The sequence below is a fragment of the Micropterus salmoides genome, unplaced genomic scaffold, assembly GCF_014851395.1.
Source record: "Micropterus salmoides isolate LMB-PRFRI ecotype aquatic unplaced genomic scaffold, ASM1485139v1 Ms_hic_scaffold_22, whole genome shotgun sequence".
Classification (NCBI taxonomy): Eukaryota; Metazoa; Chordata; class Actinopteri; order Centrarchiformes; family Centrarchidae; genus Micropterus; species Micropterus salmoides.
Genome location: NW_024041373.1, coordinates 4441893 through 4461941, shown reverse-complemented (window position 1 = coordinate 4461941; position 20049 = coordinate 4441893). Strand labels below are relative to the sequence as shown.

At 40.1% G+C, this 20049-nt stretch overlaps 2 protein-coding genes across 10 annotated transcripts in view; both read right to left on the bottom strand.

Annotated features, from left to right (window-relative positions):
• birc6 (baculoviral IAP repeat containing 6) overlaps positions 1 to 3588 on the bottom strand; it is a 135927-nt gene extending 132339 nt beyond the window's left edge. For all 9 annotated transcript variants that reach the window (XM_038737598.1, XM_038737605.1, XM_038737601.1 and 6 more), the window contains exon 1: positions 3141 to 3588. In XM_038737598.1, coding sequence (XP_038593526.1) covers positions 3141 to 3351 — 211 coding nt within the window. In that variant the 5' untranslated portion in view covers positions 3352 to 3588. The remainder of the gene's footprint in view (positions 1 to 3140) is intronic.
• A 4384-nt stretch (positions 3589 to 7972) lies between these two features.
• yipf4 (Yip1 domain family, member 4) lies at positions 7973 to 17811 on the bottom strand. Its single transcript, XM_038737662.1, has 6 exons — positions 17550 to 17811; positions 14933 to 15086; positions 14092 to 14263; positions 11492 to 11569; positions 11278 to 11391; positions 7973 to 10339 (listed from the first exon to the last, which is right to left on the bottom strand). The coding sequence occupies exons 1-6, from the start codon at positions 17605 to 17607 to the stop codon at positions 10202 to 10204; spliced, it is 714 nt and encodes a 237-aa protein (XP_038593590.1). The 5' UTR covers positions 17608 to 17811; the 3' UTR covers positions 7973 to 10201.
• Positions 17812 to 20049: the final 2238 nt, after the last annotated feature.

Here is a 20049-nt window from a genome sequence, read left to right as displayed (position 1 = left end):
CTGCAATTTTTTGATGAAGGTAAAATGTGTCACAACATCCCATTATATATGAAGGATTGTGATGCTTACAAATCATATTTTCCAGACATGAGGGAACATGCTTGTTTGGAACAGACCACAGCAAGTCACATCAGCATTTTTTTTAATAAAAATGAAACGCAAAATTACCTTTCCCACTAAAATTGTGACTTATAACGCAATCGCAGTATCTGTCAAAATTGCCATTTCTTGCTTGTTTTTTTTGCTTGCAGAGGGGACAAAACTTCTATTAAAACATCCACTTTTCCATTTGAGTGTCCAATATGCGACAAGGTGGAAGTCAAGTGCAAAATGGGTAGTCCAGGATCATGTTCTGTAGTGCGTGCCATGCGAGTGATTAATGAGATTTACAGTATATTATTTTGCTCTACGAACGCTTTATATCCAGGTCATCAGCGAAAGCTGTCAATGTCAAAGGCAACTGACAGATGCCCTTAAACAGATATTAATGTTACATTTTATCTGGAAAGGATTTCTTTAAAAGATACATCATACGTGTTTATGTATCATTAAAGAGCTCATTAAATTTTAGTAAATTAACACCGTTTGATAATACAGCACTGTGGTGATGCAAGTTCACCAAAGAGAATTAAGAATCAATCAGCCAACAACTGGCTCCACTGTAAACAGCTCCAACTTTTTATCCCCACTTCTATATCTGTTCCAAAACTATTTCTTGGTATATAATAAAATTTCAGAGACCCATATGTGTCTGTTTTAGTGGTGTTTTATATGCAGATATAAAGCAGAGCCTTGCTGCTACAACTCAACCCTAGGGAAAACACTGCAGGGGATTGGGAGAGCAAAGATTTTGGAAGCAATGTGTGTGCTATGAGACAACTTGTTCTTGCTGGAGACAGACATCATGGTGAGGAAACAGCAGGCACAGTACAGTATTATGGACTGAATTATGTCTTTGTAAAGCAGTAACAGAAGAAGAGGAGCAACAGAGAGGGCTTTCAGTTTATGAATGGCAGAGAGTTTTGGTATAATTGGTAAAGGGCAACTTCAGGTATTGTAATGAAATAATAATCACTGGTATCTTTTTAGGTTGATATCCTTGGCCAATTTCACAGGAGCATAAACTACAACAAAATGAAAGCAAAACAAGATTTCTGGCTTTCATAATCCTATAATTAGCAAAGAATGCAGGTTATATTTTAAAGGTACATCTGTAAATTGTTAACAAGAGATAATAACAAAGTGCTTGTTTTCTCTTTTGCAGCAATATTGGATTATTATTATTTCCCCCAGACTTGAGTGTTGTTGGACTAAGCGGAATACTGATTTACTGCATTAGTTGCTCTGCTTTGTTAGCAGTCACATTCACTGTGTGACATATTTTATCTGTTGGGATATTTTGGAACATGAACTGGGTAGGCGTAGCATAAATGCAGAGAAGTAAATATGCTTTGATCATGAACGTTAGTTTTTCCACAGGAAAAGACTATACAATGTAAATTCCACAACTACATGGAAACCTTTCAACCATCCAAACACTGTGTCTGTTTCCATTCTGTCTTTGGGTTTGTCATCCTCTATTAATGAGTCTCAAAACAGATGACATGGACAGCATGGACAGCAATGTGCCCCCCCCCCAAAACAAGGTATGAAACAGATCTGGATATAATATAACCTCCACCCAGAGAAGGCTGAACCTTCTATTCATCACGACGACAGGCTGACTCACACAGCATCAGCTCTTACTTGAAAACAGGGAGCTGAAAATGAACTGAAAGTAAAGTGAAGATCAACAGCTCAGTGAGTCTATCTGTTGAATATCTCCCTTTCCCTTTCAGAAGGTGTAGTGTTACTTTTATGTACACTATGAACATGCAACGTAGCAATATTCTATTAACATTAGCTATTTGCTGCATAAACGTTCCTCTAAAAACCTAAATGGATGTGGTGGTTGTTTGTAAGACTTATGGGTATTCCATCAAACACAGATGTATCTCCTACTTCCACAAAAAAAGTTGGCCATCTGTTACAAACCTTAAGTCGGCTGCAGCCTATCAAACTCAACAGTCAGTGCAAAATAACAAGAGGTATATAGAGATAGTTTGTAAGCAACTGTGGGTGTAGTAATACTGTTTACAGTCGACAGCTTTATTAACTAAAACTAGAGTACTGGCTGTGGAGGATACCTCCCCTTCCAAGAATTACTCTAAAATCATAGTAAATGCAGTGTATGTGTTCATTCATTTCTCTTTCATAACTTTAACAACACTATCACACATGGTACGGTGTGTAAACAAAGCAGAGGACAGTGATCAACGTTGTAGATTGCAAGTGAGCACGGAGAGCAGCTTGAGAAAACTCTTGGGGAACCTGGTATGCAATCTAACGCTACTGTCAGTACACTGTGACAGGACACTGCGTGCTGACATGTAACATCAACAAGACAAGTAGGCTGCTTACTCGACTGAATTAGTCAAGTTAGCCCAGAAAGCAAACATGGTTCCATTAACGTTACACCAACTCTACAGCATCAATTCAGTTTACTTTCAGCATCACACCTATGCCTTAAAATGACTTGCACGATAAACTGTAAAGTTAATAAGCTATATAGCAGCTAGCTAGCTTAGTGGCTATCACAGTAATTCACATTAACACACTGCACTGACTTAACTAAGTAACATTAGGCGTGCTACTCCGGGTGTCCAGGATAGGAATCGTGCGTTGTAAACTGTATATCGTGACTGACCACTAGAATGACAGGGAAGGTTGCCCGGCTAACTAGCGTTGTGCTAATTTAACTTGCTAGCCAATAGCTTGCATGGTAGATATGTCATGTTCCAAATGTGGTCAACTGTAGCAAACACTGGCGTTCCATTATCACTAGTTTTTACTCTACACTACAAACAAATCGACGTCCAAAGATTTTATTTTATTTTTTTGCAAAAGCAGAACAGGCGAAACGAATCATGTTAAAAATAATCTAACAAGGCCCAAATATAACTGCTAGAATCAGCTAACGTTAGCTAGCTGAGGTTACAAATCAGCCTGTGTCGTGTTTAGTGTCTGTTGTCAGTCAGTGGTTGGTTTGTCAAAACTGAAACTGTTGTTGTCAGGGCTTGACAGAGGGCTCCGGTGCTTACCATGCAACGCTGAAGCCTGGAGAATGGCCCCCGAAGTGCCGTCAATTACTTTGATGCTGCCGCGGCTGGTGACGGCCAAGATAGCGTTGAGGGCCGGGTGGTAGGAAAGGCTTCGCAGGCCCACCTCGTCGCAACGCAGGCAACCGTCTCTCAGTACAATCCAGTCTGAGGAGGTGGACGAGCCGGAGCCCGGCGAGGCCGCGGCCGCCATCTTCCCTTATTTTTCCCTTCCCTTCCCTTCTGGGGTTTGTAAGGATCCGATGATACACGTAATACTGCTAAATCTATAAGACTAACTCCGAACTATCACTCCTTTGCCACTGCTGACTCCTTCTGCGGCTTCTTCTCCTCCGCCCGTTACGGCAGCAGTGGCTATTCACCATCAGCGCTGAGGAACTCCAGGCTGGGCTTTCTGTCAGCTACACGATAGGTAAACGGAGCTAGCGTATCTCTGTGTCACCTCCCGCGATAACACCAAGTGCCAACGAGAACAACGGATGACCAAAATAACAGGAACACCAAAATAATAGCTCTGCAGAAATAAAGACAAGTAACCATCAGTTGATGCAGTCCAGTTCAATGACACCACAAACTACTCCCTCAAGCATTAGCATGCAGCTGAATCTGACACTTTGACTCAAAACTGCACATTAGAGCCTCACAGATGAAGCCTAGAATTTATTGTACTGGACGACATTATACAGGCCCTTTACTAGGACTGCAACTAGCAATGTATTTTTACTATCGGCTTCAGCCTTTGCAAAAAAGACAGAAAATAGTGAAAAATGGCCTCAAATTGCTTGTTTTGTCAGAGCAACAGTCTGACGGCCAAATATATTAACATTTACAATTTCATTTAAAAGGAGAAGCAACAAATCCTCTTTTGAGAAGCTAAGCAAATGTTTGCCATTTTTTCACGATCAATTAAAAATGATTAATGTATGCACAGTTGTTATGAATTAATTTTCTGCCCATAGACTATTCTATTATTAATTCATAATTTCAGCATTGCCTGTAAATTATAATGGTCATGCAATCATAGTCATAAAAAGCATCAAATGCTTACTTAAATTAAGCATTGACAAATGGTTTCATAAAAAATAATATGTAATTACCTGCATTTTGTGTTGGGCAACTCAAAAATTACTATACCACTGTCTAAAAATTCTCCAGTGGTCAGTAAAAGTTCTGCATTGAAAATGTTACTTGTAAAAAAAAATATAAAGTCATCAGCAGTCACATGACAAAACAACCTGATGGTGTTTTTATTGTTGCTGCTGATTTTAATCAAACAGACGTCAGATGTGTTTTTACCTAACTTCCACCAGCATGTCCACATCCCCACCAGAGGAACAAATGCACTGGATCACGTTTACACCAATATTTCTGGCAGCTACAAAGCCTTCCCCGCCCCCATTTTGGTCTATCAGATCATATTTCTCTGCTTCTCCTGCCCACTTACACCCAGCTGATAAAAAAGGGTCAAACCAACAATTAAAACAGCCAAAGTGTGGACAGATGAATCTACAGCAGCTGTGCGGGACTGTTTTGGGAGCACAGATTGGAGCGTGTTCAGAGGGGCCACTACCCAGGAGAGCGACTAGTGGCCTTTTATTGTGGCCAGCCTAAGGCACACCTGTGCAATCCCCATGCTGTCTGATCAGCATCTTGATATGCCACAACTGTGAGGTGGATGGATTATCTCGGCAAAGGAGAAATGCTCACTGCTCTCTAACAGATTTTGACAGATTTGTGAACATTATTTGAGAGAAATAGGCCTTTTGTGTACATGGAGAAAGTCTTAGATCTTTGACGCAAAAAAAAAGTGTTGCATTTATAATTTTGTTCAGTGTAAAAAGTCTGCAGTGTCCGGTCTGAACGACTGCCACCCTGTGGCTCTTACCCCCTTTCTGATGAAGTGCTTTGAGGAACTGGTTCTTCAGCACATAAAGAACAACATCCCAGCCAGCCTGGACCCTCAGCACTTTGCTTTCAGAACCAACAGATCCACAGAGGATGCCATCTCCACTGCCCTCCACTCAGCCCTCACACACCTTGAGAAAAACAACACCTACGTCAGAATGCTGTTTGTGGATTTCAGCTCAGTGTTCAACACAATCTCCCCATGAAGCTGATCAGCAAACTCAGCACTCTGGGTTTAAACACAACACTCTGCAGCTGGATACTGGACCTCCTCACAAACAGACCCCAGACAGTTCGGATTGGTGGACTCACCTCCTCCACTCTAGTGCTCAACACCGGAGCCCCCCAGGGCCGTGTGCTCAGCCCCCTCCTGTTCACGCTGTACGCCCACGACAGAAACCCTCAACTTGACTGGTGCTCAGAGAACAAGCTACTGCTCAACGTCAGCAAAACTAAGGAGCTGATCGTTGATTTCAGGAAAAAAGAGATGAAGACACACTCCTGTCTCCATCAGTGGAGCTGAGGTGGAGCAGGTGAACAGTTTCAGGTTCCTGGGAGGCTCTGCAGGGGGGGATTCAAACTGCTCAGAAGATCATTGGTACCCATCTCCTGAACATCAGTAATATCGGTGAGGTGAGGTGTCTGCAGAGCCCAAAGGATACTAAAGGACAGTACCCACCCAGCCACAGCCTGTTCACCCTGCTGCCTTCTGGGAAGACATATAGAAGTTTCTGCTGCCACACCACCAGACTGCAGAGCAGCTTTTCCCCCCAAGCTATCAGACCCTTAAGCTCAAATTCATCCTCAGCACTGCTCCATTGAATAGAGTTTATTTCTGTTTACCATTTTTACAATTGCTTTTATATTACTGTATATTGTCTGCTACGTAGCAGAAGAGAGTTACAAACTCAATTTCATTTTACAACCTGTTGTAATGTGACAAATAAAGTATAATCAGGAAAATGTACTTAAAGTTGTACAAAATGTACAAAAGTAAAACTACTCCGTACAGAAAAATGTTACTACAATTGTACAGCCTTTTAATAATATAATAATAATGTAATAAAAAATAATAGTATGATAGAACACAGGAGCCTCATTGAATAATAACACAACACTGTTTTATGGAGGATTTGCCTGAGCTGATATTGAACCCAGAGCCTCGCAAGCTAAAATGAAAGCTGACCATTAGGTATTAACAAAGGAGCCCCCTGACATCAGAAGCACAAACTGACATTTTGTTGAGAGAAAAAAAATATTTAGATTTTCTAAAATGAAGCTTTTAGGTCAGAAATGTGAACACTTTTAGTGGCAGTATGTATGTAGGTGTAAGCTCAAAAACATATTGCCAGCACCTGGGTCTGACTCACACCTTTGGATATAAAAGGTTTCAACACAGTTCACATAGACTGCCATTATAATTTTATTTTTTTTAACACAAAATGCTATTTTATTATGTTACAGAAAAGGATTAGCATAAATCTCATTATGAACTGAAGTGTGTATGAGAAACAGTACAGGAGTAAAAAGAGGACAAAACCCGGCAAAATAATAAACCTGTGTGAGCTGCAAGCTGTCAACATCTGCTGGAGTTTTTTCAGGACCTTTAGCGCCACCTGCAGGTAAAATTGTCTCAAACATTATAGACTCAATGGAGTTAAACACTGCATTAACAAGGCTGACTTTGCCAAAGTTTTTTGTCTGTCTGTCAGTTGGTCCATCAATTTGGTCTGAACTGAAACTACTCATCACATATTGGATGGATTGCCATGGAACTTTGTAAAGACATGTTGTTTACCAGAGGATGAATCCTACTGACTGTTGATCCCCTGACTTTTGACATTTGTGGGCCTTTCTTGAAATATCTTGGCAAGTGTTCAGTGAATTCTTATGAAATTTGGTTCGGATATCCATGGTGTCCAACTTCTGCAGGATGGATTGGTACAAAATGTGGTAAGCTACAGGCATTCATGGTTCCCAGATGATGTCTCCTAATGACTTTGGTGTTCCACCAAGAGCATGGCATGTGGTTATGAGTGAAATGAAATGTCAAAGCCATTAGATGGATTTCCATGAAATTTGGTACACACATTCATGTTCTCCTCAGAACGAATTGTAATCACTTTTCTGACTTTTTAAATCTCATGCTTATCAGGTCAGAATCTCCATTTTTCCAATTCTTTGGTTTATGACCAAATACATCCAAAACTAATGTCGTTCCCATCAGCCTCAGCTGTACTTTGCGTTTAGTGCTAATTAGCAAATGTTATACCTGCTTAACATTAGCAGTTAGCATTGTCATTGTGAGCATGTTAGCAATAGACAGGTAATGTTAGGGTTGGACATTGCTGGCATTAACTGCACTGTGGCTCTTTCACTTGCCTGGTGTGTATGTGTTGATAATCCACCTGGTAAGCATTTGAACACACAGCAGTTGATTTCATCAGCGGATGTGGCTCACAGCTACTGACCTGACCTTTTTTGAAGTGATCAAAGTTGATCACTTTAAAATGGGTCAGTTATAGTTGACAGTCTTCATCACATTACAGCAGCTGGATCTGGGTCTGAACGGTAAATTAGAAGTAAAAAAAATTGCTCCCGAATATCTAGATAGCAGCTACAGTGGTAAGAAGACAAGATGTGAGCTCAACTATAGGGCTGCAACTATTACTTCCATTATTGATTCTTTTCCCAAACATCACTGAATCATTCCCTCTACAGAGCTCAAGGTGACATCTTCAAATTGTGTTGTTCGACCAGCAGTTCAAAACCACTAAATATAATAATATTAACTAAATGGTGCATCAATTATTTAAATTCCTATTGAATTTCCTGTTGATCAGCCATTCATTGAGTTTATCGTTTCATTTATCTTACCTTTGCTTATTATAAAAAAAGATTCAGACTTATTTTGTGACTTTTATTGTGTGATTGTAATTGTCAATTAGTGGTCATTTGTTATAGATTGTTCTGTTTCTTGAAACAGACTTATGCCATGTTTTTTTTTTACAGGGTTTCCACATTTTATAAAACAGGATAAAGAGCATACAGTGTTTAACAAATGTAGTGCTAAACTGATTGAGTATTGGCTAATCAATGAACCAACACAAAATTGATTAGTTTTGATAATAATCAGTTACTAAAGTTAAAAACACATAATTTGCTGGTTAGACCTTGTGAAATGTTATGCTTGGTCATCTGTTTCATATTCACTGTAAAGCGCTACTTTTGGATATTAAGCTGTTATAATAACCTAATGGACGTGATCTCTTTAGACATTTACAGAAATCAGTAATGATTTGCAGCTTTAACACACAGCCCTTGCAAATGAAAAGAATCAAAAACCACATGTGGTTCTACGATGAAGCTGAGTTATGTGAACGTCATACAGAGGCATGTATTGAGACAGAGAAATTGTCTTGGGATTTTCGAGAGAAGGCTCCAAGCCTGATGTTTTAAATTTACGTAGTGTTGCTCAGATGGGAATATGGGTTGGCCTTTAACTTTGGCCATGAAATGTTATATAGCCATTCATGGTCCACTGAGGATGAATCCTAATAACTTTGGTGATCCTGTAACTCTTCACCCAGCACTATCATCAGGTCAAAATTTATGTGTCCAATATTTTGGGTTTTGACTAAATCCTTGCAAAACTACTGACGTTCCATCAGTTTCAGATGTGCTGTTTTGTGCTAAACAGCAAATGTTGGCATACTAACATACTAAAAAACTGCCTGTCCCAAATCCATACTACATACTTGCTCTAGCAGTATGTAGCCTAGCATGTTTCCACTGGAAAAGGGGCAAAATAAAGTACACTCAAACCAGACAGCATGCACACTTGGTATTTTTTGAGTGTGCTGTTGATGAACTCTATTCTCCCACAATAGAATGTGCAAAGAAAGTGAAGCAGCAGCTCACAGCTGAGGAAAAAACAAGATTGGCGGTAGTGACGAGACAGTACCAGAAATAATTTGGAAAACAGAAATAAGTATTAAAGAAAGACATTTTGGCTTGTCTTTGTGAAGTTTAATGGCTAAGGAATTCCAAAGTCAATCTCTTTTTACACTAACTGCCAAAACACTATACTATGAGTAGCAGTATGTAGTACTGTATATACAGCATAGTAATACTATGGTAGGAAGGTGGAACATTATAGCTGCTAAACAGCAGGTTAGCTTTGTCATTGTGCTGTTAGCATTTAGCTGTACAGCCTCACAGAGCCACAAGCATAGCTGTGGACTTTCAGTGTGCCTTTTTGAGTGTGCTTAATTTGTTTGTCTTAAAACATTGAGTTAATGTGTATTATAGAACAAACTAATATTTTTCTAGGTGAATCCAATGTGTTGTAACAATCTTAAGGGTGTTACAATTTACAGAACTATATCACTATATTAGTGACCAGCTGTGTTTTCTGTATATAATGCAGTAATCAAACAGGAAAGACCACATGTTAAATCACAATATCTATTGATTTTCTGTAATAACGGATCAAATTATTATATTCCTGTATTGAACGGTTGAAAACAGGACTCAGGTGGGAAAACAAGGCACCACATTTAGAAGACAATTGTTTATATCACTCCAATTGCCCTAGTCGACTTGCAATCCATAAATATAGAAAACAAGTCTATGAAAAATGAAAAGCATAAATGGACATATCTCATAGTACATTACAATGGATAACAATGAAGAACATTATGCTCTACAATCTCTTTCTTTCTGTGTCTCTTTCCTCTTCCTTCAGCATGAACATATACACACAGATATTTGGCACCATATACTTCAGTGGGATAAAGAGTCAAAATAAATCAATAAATTAAAGTTCAACCCTGAGCCCATTTCCTGCTTCATGAATTACAAGTAAATGCAGGACTGTGGGGGCTGTACTGCACTGGTGAACCACAAGTCTGAATACAGTTTAAGCTGTAAAAGCAGATGCATTTTATTGACTGAAGACATAAAGGGACAAAATTGTATATACACACCGATTTATATTCTAAAACATCCCCACCTTTGAATTTGACAGAGTTAAAAAAGAAATTCTCTTTTAAAAAAATCCTGTCTTCCATAGCATTTTCCTGCCCGTGCTCCAGGATCACTGTCCATGAAAAGGTCCACAGATTTAACTCATCCAGTCACACACCAGTATATAGTGATAGGAAGTAGATATACAAAAGGAAAATGGGATATATGAGAAGGGGCTTCTTTGTTTTAAACTGATCTCCGACGAGCAGTGAAGCGGCACTGTAAGCAGCCCAGAACACTCCAAACAGCTGAAAGAGCAGAACAGACAATAAAGTATCATCAATATATCTGACTGAGAAGTATCGCATCATATCACATTTGTCCTCACATAGGAAAAATATAGATACCAGCCTATTCATGGGAGTTATTGTGTTTAGATGCTGTTTTTGGACTAAACATTTATTGCACTCTTGGAAGCTTTATTTCCTGTGGCTATCCTGTGTAGACACAGTTTAAGTGTTTACAAATGGAAATCCAACATGCCGCTTGTTTTCCAAGCTGACTGCTTGATAAGGGTGCACTATTAAGCTTTGGGTTTGAACACTTATTTATGATTATGGCGGAGGTTAAATATATTAATCATTTTAACAAGAACAACATTTTTAAACAGTGTTTGACACAGCAGACCAGTGTCCACTGTGTACCTAGGCCTGCAAACTCAAGTGCTGTGAAACCGTGTGAATACACAATGCAAAAATAGGCCTGGTCATTTTCTCTGCCTTTCATGTGATGCCATGCGCCTCTTTCTCTTCTTGGACCACTTCTCTCTGCTTCACTTGAGGACAGCAAAACTCCACTGACCATGTTGTGCAGCATTGTGACATTAACTGATGTCAGTAACGTCAGACAGACCATACAGACAGGAGAAGCAGTCAAGGAAGAGTAGCAGACGTAGCAGATGTTCATCCTGGCTGTGAATGTGATCAATTCTGTGCTTTTCTGGAGAGTTAATGTACGTTACAATGCCACAGGTATGTAGGATTTTTCACAGAAAATAGGCGCAGGTGTTTTGACGCACATCAGACATTGTTGGCTACAATGCCTTTACAAGCCAATCACAGTGACATTAGATTCTTCTTCCTAGCGACTGTTATCACACACACTATCCATCTGAAGTTTCAGTTTTACATAACATGAAAAATAAAATGTTAATGTGTTTAATATTAATGTGTGGTTTTTGACTCACTTTGATTAGTGTAGAAACCACCTCAAACCCTCCGATCACTAAGAGCAGAGGGGCTATAACGATGAGAGGAAGAAGGGAATATCCAATCACTCCGAGAACCTGGCCGAAGGAAACCTGCTCAAAAGAACAGCAGGGGTCCATAAAAAAAGTTTGAGGCATGCATGACTGTACGTTGACTGGCTGCAGAAGATAACTAGGTGTTAGCTGTACTTACCTCACCACCGAGAACACGAGCCAGCAGGAAGATTGTTAGCGATCCAAATATCCAGATGGTGATAATCCAAGACACAACCTGCGAAAGAAAAGCAGTTTACTGTCAACACTAACATCCCATCCACACATTTAATCATATATATTAACAGCTCCACAAACGTCTTTAAATGAATTTTGTAAACAAGCAGCATTCACTGATTTCCCCTCCTACACCATGAATGATGGTACATATTGTATATCCATTATCACAGATTCTGCCTTTGTTTCCACTGTTCTCCAAACACTTAGGGAACAAGTTTCTAGAAGTAAATTTGAGCAGTGTTCAAGAGGTGATACTACTGGAAACGCAAGTTCCAGGTACTTTCAGGGGTTAGCGGCAAAACTGTCGGTTTTCAACACAGGGTTTTAGATCAAGATGAAGTTATAGTTCCTTTTATGCTACTCACAAAACAATCATTAGGCCTATCTACAGAAATGAGTAGATGGGTGAATCTAACAAGTCATAGATATAAAATAATTTTACATGGTGCAATGGTGAGGATGAACGGAGGAGTCTCAGTCTGAGGGGAACAGCTGTTCCGCAGTCTGGTGGTGCGGCAGCAGAAACTTCTATATGTCTTCCCAGAAGGCAGCAGGGTGAACAGGCTGTGGCTGGGTGGGTACTGTCCTTTAGTCTCCTTTGGGCTCTGCAGACACCTCACCTCGCCGATATCACTGATGTTCAGGAGATGGGTACCAATGATCTTCTGAGCAGTTTGAATCCCCCCCTGCAGAGCCCTCCCGGTCCTGGGCCGTGCACATCCCATGCCAGTTAGTGATGTTTCCAGTCAGGATGCTTTCTGTTGCTCCTCTGTAAAAGCTGACAAGAACTTGGCGTGGGAATTTAGTCTTCTCAAGCTTCCTCCAGAAATACAGTCGAGTCTGAGCTTTCTTCACCAGCGTGGAGATGTGAGACGACCACGTCAGGTTCTCTGTGATGCTGATTCCCAGGAACCTGAAACTGTTCACCTGCTCCACCTCAGCTCCACTGATGGAGACAGGAGTGTGTCTTCATCTCTTTTTTCCTGAAATCAACGATCAGCTCCTTAGTTTTGCTGACGTTGAGCAGTAGCTTGTTCTCTGAGCACCAGTCAAGTTGAGGGTTTCTGTCGTGGGCGTACAGCGTGAACAGGAGGGGGCTGAGCACACGGCCCTAGGGGGCTCCGGTGTTGAGCACTAGAGTGGAGGAGGTGAGTCCACCAATCCGAACTGTCTGGGGTCTGTTTGTGAGGAGGTCCAGTATCCAGCTGCAGAGTGTTGTGTTTAAACCCAGAGTGCAGAGTTTGCTGATCAGCTTCATGGGGAGATTGTGTTGAACGCTGAGCTGAAATCCACAAACAGCATTCTGACGTAGGTGTTGTTTTCTCAAGGTGTGTGAGGGCTGAGTGGAGGGCAGTGGAGATGGCATCCTCTGTGGATCTGTTGGTTCTGAAAGCAAAGTGCTGAGGGTCCAGGCTGGCTGGGATGTTGTTCTTTATGTGCTGAAGAACCAGTTCCTCAAAGCACTTCATCAGAAAGGGGGTGAGAGCCACAGGGCGGCAGTCGTTCAGACCGGACACTGCAGACTTTTTAGGTCCAGGATTGATGTCTTGAAGCTGGTGGGAACCCTCTCCTGAGACAGTGAGATGTTGAAAATGTCAGTAATAACATCAACTAGCTGATTGGCTCTGGTTTTTAGTACACGGCCCTGGATGTTATCAGGCCCAGCTGATTTACTCATATTCACTCTCAGCAGGACTCTCCTCACATCTGCTGTGGATACTGACAGGGGCCGGTCCTCTGGAGGTGGAGTACACTTTACAGCTGACTCCTTGTTGAGGAGATAAACACAGTGGATATTTTACAGAACGGACCAGGTAAAGCAAAAGTGAACTGTGAACACACCAGTGCAGATGTCACATATTACGACGTTGGTTTCGATTGTTTCGATAGGCTACGTCATTAACAAGCCTCCTCCACATATGGCACACCTGCTGCTGAAAAAACGGTGTTTGCAGTAAGAAACCAGAGGTGTAGGTGAGAGTGAGTATGGGGAAAAGACAACTGAAGTGAAAAGCAAGGTGAGCAGATTCAAGTAGTGAGGAAAAACTAAAACACTAAAATAAGGTGGATAATAAAGTAGAATTAAAATAAGAATGAACTACTAGAAATAAAAAAAATATACCCCGCCAACCCAGCCCATTTCTCAGCATGTGACAGGAATCAACCCACTGTCAAACAGGTCAAACAAGTCAGCCAAACAACTGACTTGTTCCAGTCCATGCCCTGCCCTGGATTCAGCGTGAAACAACAACAATAAGCACACATTCACTGCTGTCTTTCCTACAAGCGTTCAATAGCCTACCAAACAGCACACTGAAATATAGTTGGTCTCTGTACACTTTTTTAATGATCTATTTCCAAATTGTACCAGCTCGTAAAATACAGTTTAAATGTAAGGAAGAACCCTGTACCAAAGCTTCACAGGATTCACAAAAGTTCGGCTCATGGGGAGCCCCAGGGAAACACAGTTGACTTCATGAATGCAGATGATACAGTGAGTGTTCACTGTGTCGTGCTCACCCTGAACTGTCCATAGATCGAGATCATGGAGAAGAGCAGCACCACGGCTAGAGGACCCCAGAAGTCCGGGTTGTCTCTGACCACCTGCCGGTTATAACCCAGCGAAGGCATTGGCATCAGCACACAGCGAATCTTGTAATAGATGTCCTTCAGGTCAATGTCCAGCTCCTCCCTGCTCACACAGATGAGAAAACATTATAAATATGTAAATGCTCTGTATCTGTAGACTTTCTAGTCTTTTTGACCACTCAAAGCGCTTTTACACTACATCTGCATTCACTATTCACACACATTCATACAACAGGGGTTCAGTATCTTGCCCAAGGAAACTTTTTCATGCAGCCTGGAGGAGCCGGGGATTGAACCGCCTCTCCATCAGAAGGCAACCCGCTCTACCTCCTGAGCTACAGCCGCCCCAATACCCCCCTATCTTTTAATACACCTATTAAACAGAAGTTCCCATTATATTGCAATACTGTGGCCATGATGTGTGACTGGAGCTGGTGGTGCTCACAACACTGTGTCTGCTCCTGATTAAAGCTACTCAGCTGGCAGGCATGTCCTCAGTATACCAGCGTGCTCTCTCACTGTAACTTAGAGATGCATGATCAATCTGAGTGTGCAAGTTTTGAATGCACTAAGGCTGTTCCTGTTCGGGTTCCTGTTTATAGACATTTTGTAGTAGTAAAAGTATTGTCTGAGCTGTCATAAGTGGACACAGCCAGATCCACCAAACACCACCAACTGGCTGGGAACAGGTGGCGTCAGACAAAAGTTGTGCTTTTGTTGAAAAAAAGATAAAGACCAGATAAAGCAAAGGCCTGTGTTAAAAAAGACTCACAGAAGAGGTTTGCTCTCTTCACTGTCGTCCTCTTCTACCTCCAGCAGCCAGCCATAGCCTCGCTGCCTCAGGAAGGTAGTAGCATATGGGTCTTTACCGCTGTCACTGCCCATGTTCAGTTTAATGTCCGGGGCACTGATGGTCCCGCTGAGCTCTGTGGAGAACAGGTTTGTTTGCAGAGTTAATTATTTGATCATCAAGTACATACACTGACAGGATGTATGACAAAATCCCACAAACACAATATAAATGTTTAACAGTTGTAAGGGAACTCATTTCTCTGTTTGTGGTTCAAAGACACCAAATTTAAAGGAGCATTACACTAATTTACACAAATTCTACCCTTGTTTATACCCTAAACATCATTGAACATTTCAGTAGAAAAACATCTATCTAAACTAGAGTTTAAACAATTAGTCAATAAACAGAAAATTATATTATATATCATCAACTGTTGCTGAAAATACTAGGTACTTGATGGTTCGCGCTTTTTCATTCTGAGTATTTGCTGCCTTTTCCTGTAAATTGAATATCTTTGGGTTTGGACTAGAGCCCGACCGATATGGGATTTTTAAGTCCGATACCAATTTCAATATTTGAGGATTTTAAAATCTGATAGCCGATATATCGGCTGATATTCTTTTCCCCCCTTATTTTAAGAAATACATAACATAAACAAAGATTATCCCTAACATTTGTTATGTTGAGACCTCACCAAGATGTTTAGGCTACACTCCGCCCAAACGCAGTGTGGAGTCAGCTGTGGTCATGGTACTGTAAATTAACTTGTGATACAACAGCTGTATCTATTGTCGCTCATGTCTCAATCACTCACTCACTTAGCAAACACACTCAGAAGTTGTGGCCGGAGTGTAGCCTAAACATCCACACTGTTTCACTTACAGGCTGGATGACAAATTGTTCTCACATCACCTCAACGTCAGATAAATAACGATACATGATACAAATGTTGACTGGCAAGACAATAGTGTTAATGATGCCAAAGATAGCGGAATATAAACATGATCGATGGTACGAAGCTGTATCACAGGTTAATCTGGGCGCTCTGCCACAGCTAAAAGCGGTCTCCACTTTGCAGTCCATCTGAACGTCAAACACCTCAGCCTGTTTCTCTTATGCAAGTAAGAACAGATTAAAACCGACAGTGGCACAAATCAGACAGACAACATGAACATTTTGGTAGTTTATTGACGTTTTGCAGGGTTTTGAACAGCGACACAGTCACCTCCATTATCACGCTGAAAGTCCTCGTTTTAAACTAATCTGCAGGTGGGAAAGGTCCCTGTGAATCATCGTGCAGCTATGATGTAGCCTACAAAACTACATTCATGCATATATCTACCATGACCATACATTACGCAGATAAACAAAGTTATCGGAACGTATTTCCTGGTTAGCAGAAAATGGATCCTGAAGCCACTCCTGCAACAAAACTGGGATCACCAGTTAATCTATCCACCACTTAAACTGTCACACCGGCAGAGCCAACTGCAGTCAGCTGATGTGGTTGGCAAACTATGCAACACTCATGACATGGAAGGATCCGACTCTCCATTTCTCTTTATTAATAGTCATATATCGGCTGTTATAAACGCTGATGCAGATGTATCTGCAAGTAGCTTATATCGGCCCATAATATCTGCTAAATGATAAATCGTTCGGGCTCTAGTTTGGACCGTCAGTTGAAGAAAAATAAACAAAAAAAGCAATTGAAAAGACCCTGTCTTGGACTGGGCAATTTTCAGTATTTTCTGATCTTTTATAGGCTAAACGAGTAATTAACTAATCAGGAAATAATAGGCTTAATTGATAAACTGATTTAAAATAAATGAGAAATTAAACATTGGCTGCAGCTCTACCCTAAATACACCCCACCACCTTTTACCTCACTTCCTCATATAACAGACTGCTCACCTGTTTTTAATATTCAAGGACAATTCTGCTTATTGTACAGCTTCAGGTAAAATCTACTTGACTAGTGTACATTATTCCATCATATTACTGTACAGCGTGTGTTTACTACTCATCTATCTATCTAAGTCTATCTAAGTGTATATAATCCAACATATGTAAACTTTCATTTAAACACCTAACTTAATCACGTTGTTATGAAATCTGTTTATAAGCTTATAAAAGGTTTAGTGTCATGTATAAATAATCAAGTCAGTTAACGTTATAGAGAATCATTCCCAGTCTCCGGAGTCGGAGTGAAAGTTATATTTTGGTCATGATAGCTAACTTCAGCGTCCTTACAGAGCATTATCACTGCAAGAGAAACTCTAAGGTTTTATTTTAGTGGCCACGAAACAATAAGCAGGATCAAATAAAGCCGTCTGTTAGCTACGTTCGTTAACGACATGTCTCTGCACTGAAATTAGTTGGCAAAACTAAACATTAGCTTTCACATTTAATTACATGTAACAGTAAGTACAGAAGCTATTTCGAATAGCACAGTGTCGGCCACATGTAAAGAGTATTTTTATATAGAGTACCAGAATGATAAAATAAAATACAGCACGTAAACAGGTAGCGCTATGTGTTAGCTCTGACACGGCCTGCTAGCGTTGCAGCCCTGCTGGCGTTAGCCTAACGTTACCTTCAGCCTCTGTCGAAGACACGAACGTGAAGTCTCCGTTGGTTGGAGTGAACTGCATGGTTGCTTTTCTATTACTTCCACGCGCCTCAGCTACAAACAAATAACATTTACTAAGCAGTCAGTGAAATATGTCGGGAAGCGTCAACAACGCTGTCATTGACCACAGCTCATCAGTGAAGTTTAACTATCGCATTTTGTTTTTGTTCTGTGTCGATCTTCTTCGGTGGAAAGCAGGAAGCTGGGAAATGTGACACGTCTTGTGATGCATTCAAGTCACGTCATGAAACTGGGACATGGCACAGCTTACTAGAAAATACATCTCCACAGAGAGATGTACTTGTTTATTATCCAATTAATGTGAACATGAAACCTACAGATTTTTGTCTTATTAGTAATTTTTCACAACATGACAACTTCGTCTGAATTTTGGGAGGTGATTGTTCTTTTATCTTAATTGTTAAATGAACGACGTTAGGAAGCGATCACTCCTAGGGCAGGGGTCATCATACATCCTACTTTTATTCAAGGGCCAGAATTTCTCTAAGCAGACACCATGATGGTTTAATGGTTTTTACACAAAATGAACATTTCTAACCCTATATCACTGTGAACAGACCCTTAAAAATATGGTAAATCCATAATGATAAGTAGCCTACTTAATGAGTTTGAATGAATTTTTATTTTTATTTTTTATTACTATTGCAAGACAAAATAAACAACACTGACATGGTGATACAAAGGGAACAAGACATGAGAAAGGAAAAAATTAAAAAAGAGCATCAATACAACAGACCAACTTTTCATTTAGAATATAAAATAAGAAGAAATAGTCAGGTCCTTCTTGCAAAAGATATCTAGATCTCAATAAGATTTCCTGATTAAATAAAGGTTATCATGAAATTGTTAAGTGTAAGCAACTGTTTAATTGGAAGTTAATGGGGAGCAGAAAGAATTACATTGAGGACTATTTATATCAGAGTAATTAAATCCATTTTGGGAATGCAGCAAATCCTTTCTAAAAAAAAACAACAAGAAGAGATTGAACCATGTGTTTTCAACAGTAACATGTTTGGCTTTGATAATAACTTTGGGGACAAGAGTTTAAGAAAGTCTGTTATCATTGGAGATAAATTTAAGTCCATTTTCTTATACTTAAATCTCTTATGGATTCAAACTGTTGATATTCAAGAAATGTATTATTGCTAATTCCATTTTGTGCCTCTAGATCCTGGAATGGAATAAAGTCCCTGCCCTGGATGACATGCTGTAGATGTCTTATCCATTTATTGTACCACAATGGGGAATTTAGCATTTTCTTATTTTGCAGGATGTCAGGATTGTTCCAGATCAGATTAAGTCTGCATGGGATGGGTGAAGACCCAGATATTTTGAGAAATTCCCACCAGGCTTCCAGGGAAGTGCTTGTGTTAATGCTTTTAAAACAAGTATGATGTTTGATACTGGAGCTGATGAATGACATATTGGAAATAGTCATTTCCTTACAGAAGGTTTGTTCTATGTACATCCATGAGTGGTCCGAAGAGCTTTGATTGATCTATTTTGAGATATGTTGAAATCTGTTGGACAGGAAGTAATGAAAAAAAAATTGGCAGCTCCAAACCACCACAATTTTTTCCTTTTTGCAAAATTTTAAAACTGATTCCTGAGGGTTTATTTTTCCATAAAAAATTTTGAGATGTTTGAGTCCAGTGACTTAAACCAGTCAGCAGAAGGTTGGGTGGGTAACACTGAAAACACAGTGACCTCCTCTAGCCTTTTTGCCAGGGCTTTGCAGATGATTTTAAGTTTTAAGTTTTAAGTTCTGCGTTAATAAGTGATATTGGGCGATAACTGGATGGGAGTGTGGGATTGTTGTCTGGTTTAAGGAGCAGGCTGATATAAGCAGAATTCATCGTTGGAGGAAATATGCCACTACCCCTAATTTGCATTACCATCCTATAAACTGTGGGTGCAGATGTTTCCCAGAACTCCTTGTAGAATTCAGCAGGAAAACCATCTGGCCCATGGGCTTTATCTTTCGGCAAATTTAAGAGGGCTTCATGGAGTTCAGCCATTGAAACAGGTGAATCCAGAGCCCTGATCTGTTCATCATCTAACCTTGGCAAATCTATATTGTTCAGAAATGCATCGATGTTAGAGTTGCATGGACCAATAAGCGATGTACGTAAGTTTTTATAAAAATCTCTTAAGGTATTATTTATTTCTTCTGGGTTATGAGTCATATTCCTAGCTGAATCCTTGATGGTGGAAATGGTTATTTCTTTATTCAGTTGTAATTTGTTGACTAGGAATCTGATGGATTTATTGCCATGTTCAAAGTACTCCAAGTGTAGTATTTGCAACTGGAAGTGAATCTTTTAATCAATAATAATAATAATAGTCATAATTGAGCTGCTGACCAAAACATAATCAAGGCGAGAATATAAGTGGTGGACTGGTGAAAAGAATTTTCAAAGAATATTTGTATAGCACATTTCAT

Bases quoted from the DNA above. Each gene is read 5' to 3' on its own strand.
- yipf4 (XM_038737662.1), bottom strand. From the start codon at position 17,607: ATGCAGTTCACTCCAACCAACGGAGACTTCACGTTCGTGTCTTCGACA. The intron at 14,264-14,932 runs GTGAGTCTTTTT...CTGTGTGAGCAG, and splicing joins GAAGAGAGCAAACCTCTTCT to GGAGGAGCTGGACATTGACC. The intron at 11,570-14,091 runs GTGAGCACGACA...TTTCTTTCGCAG, and splicing joins CGATCTATGGACAGTTCAGG to GTTGTGTCTTGGATTATCAC.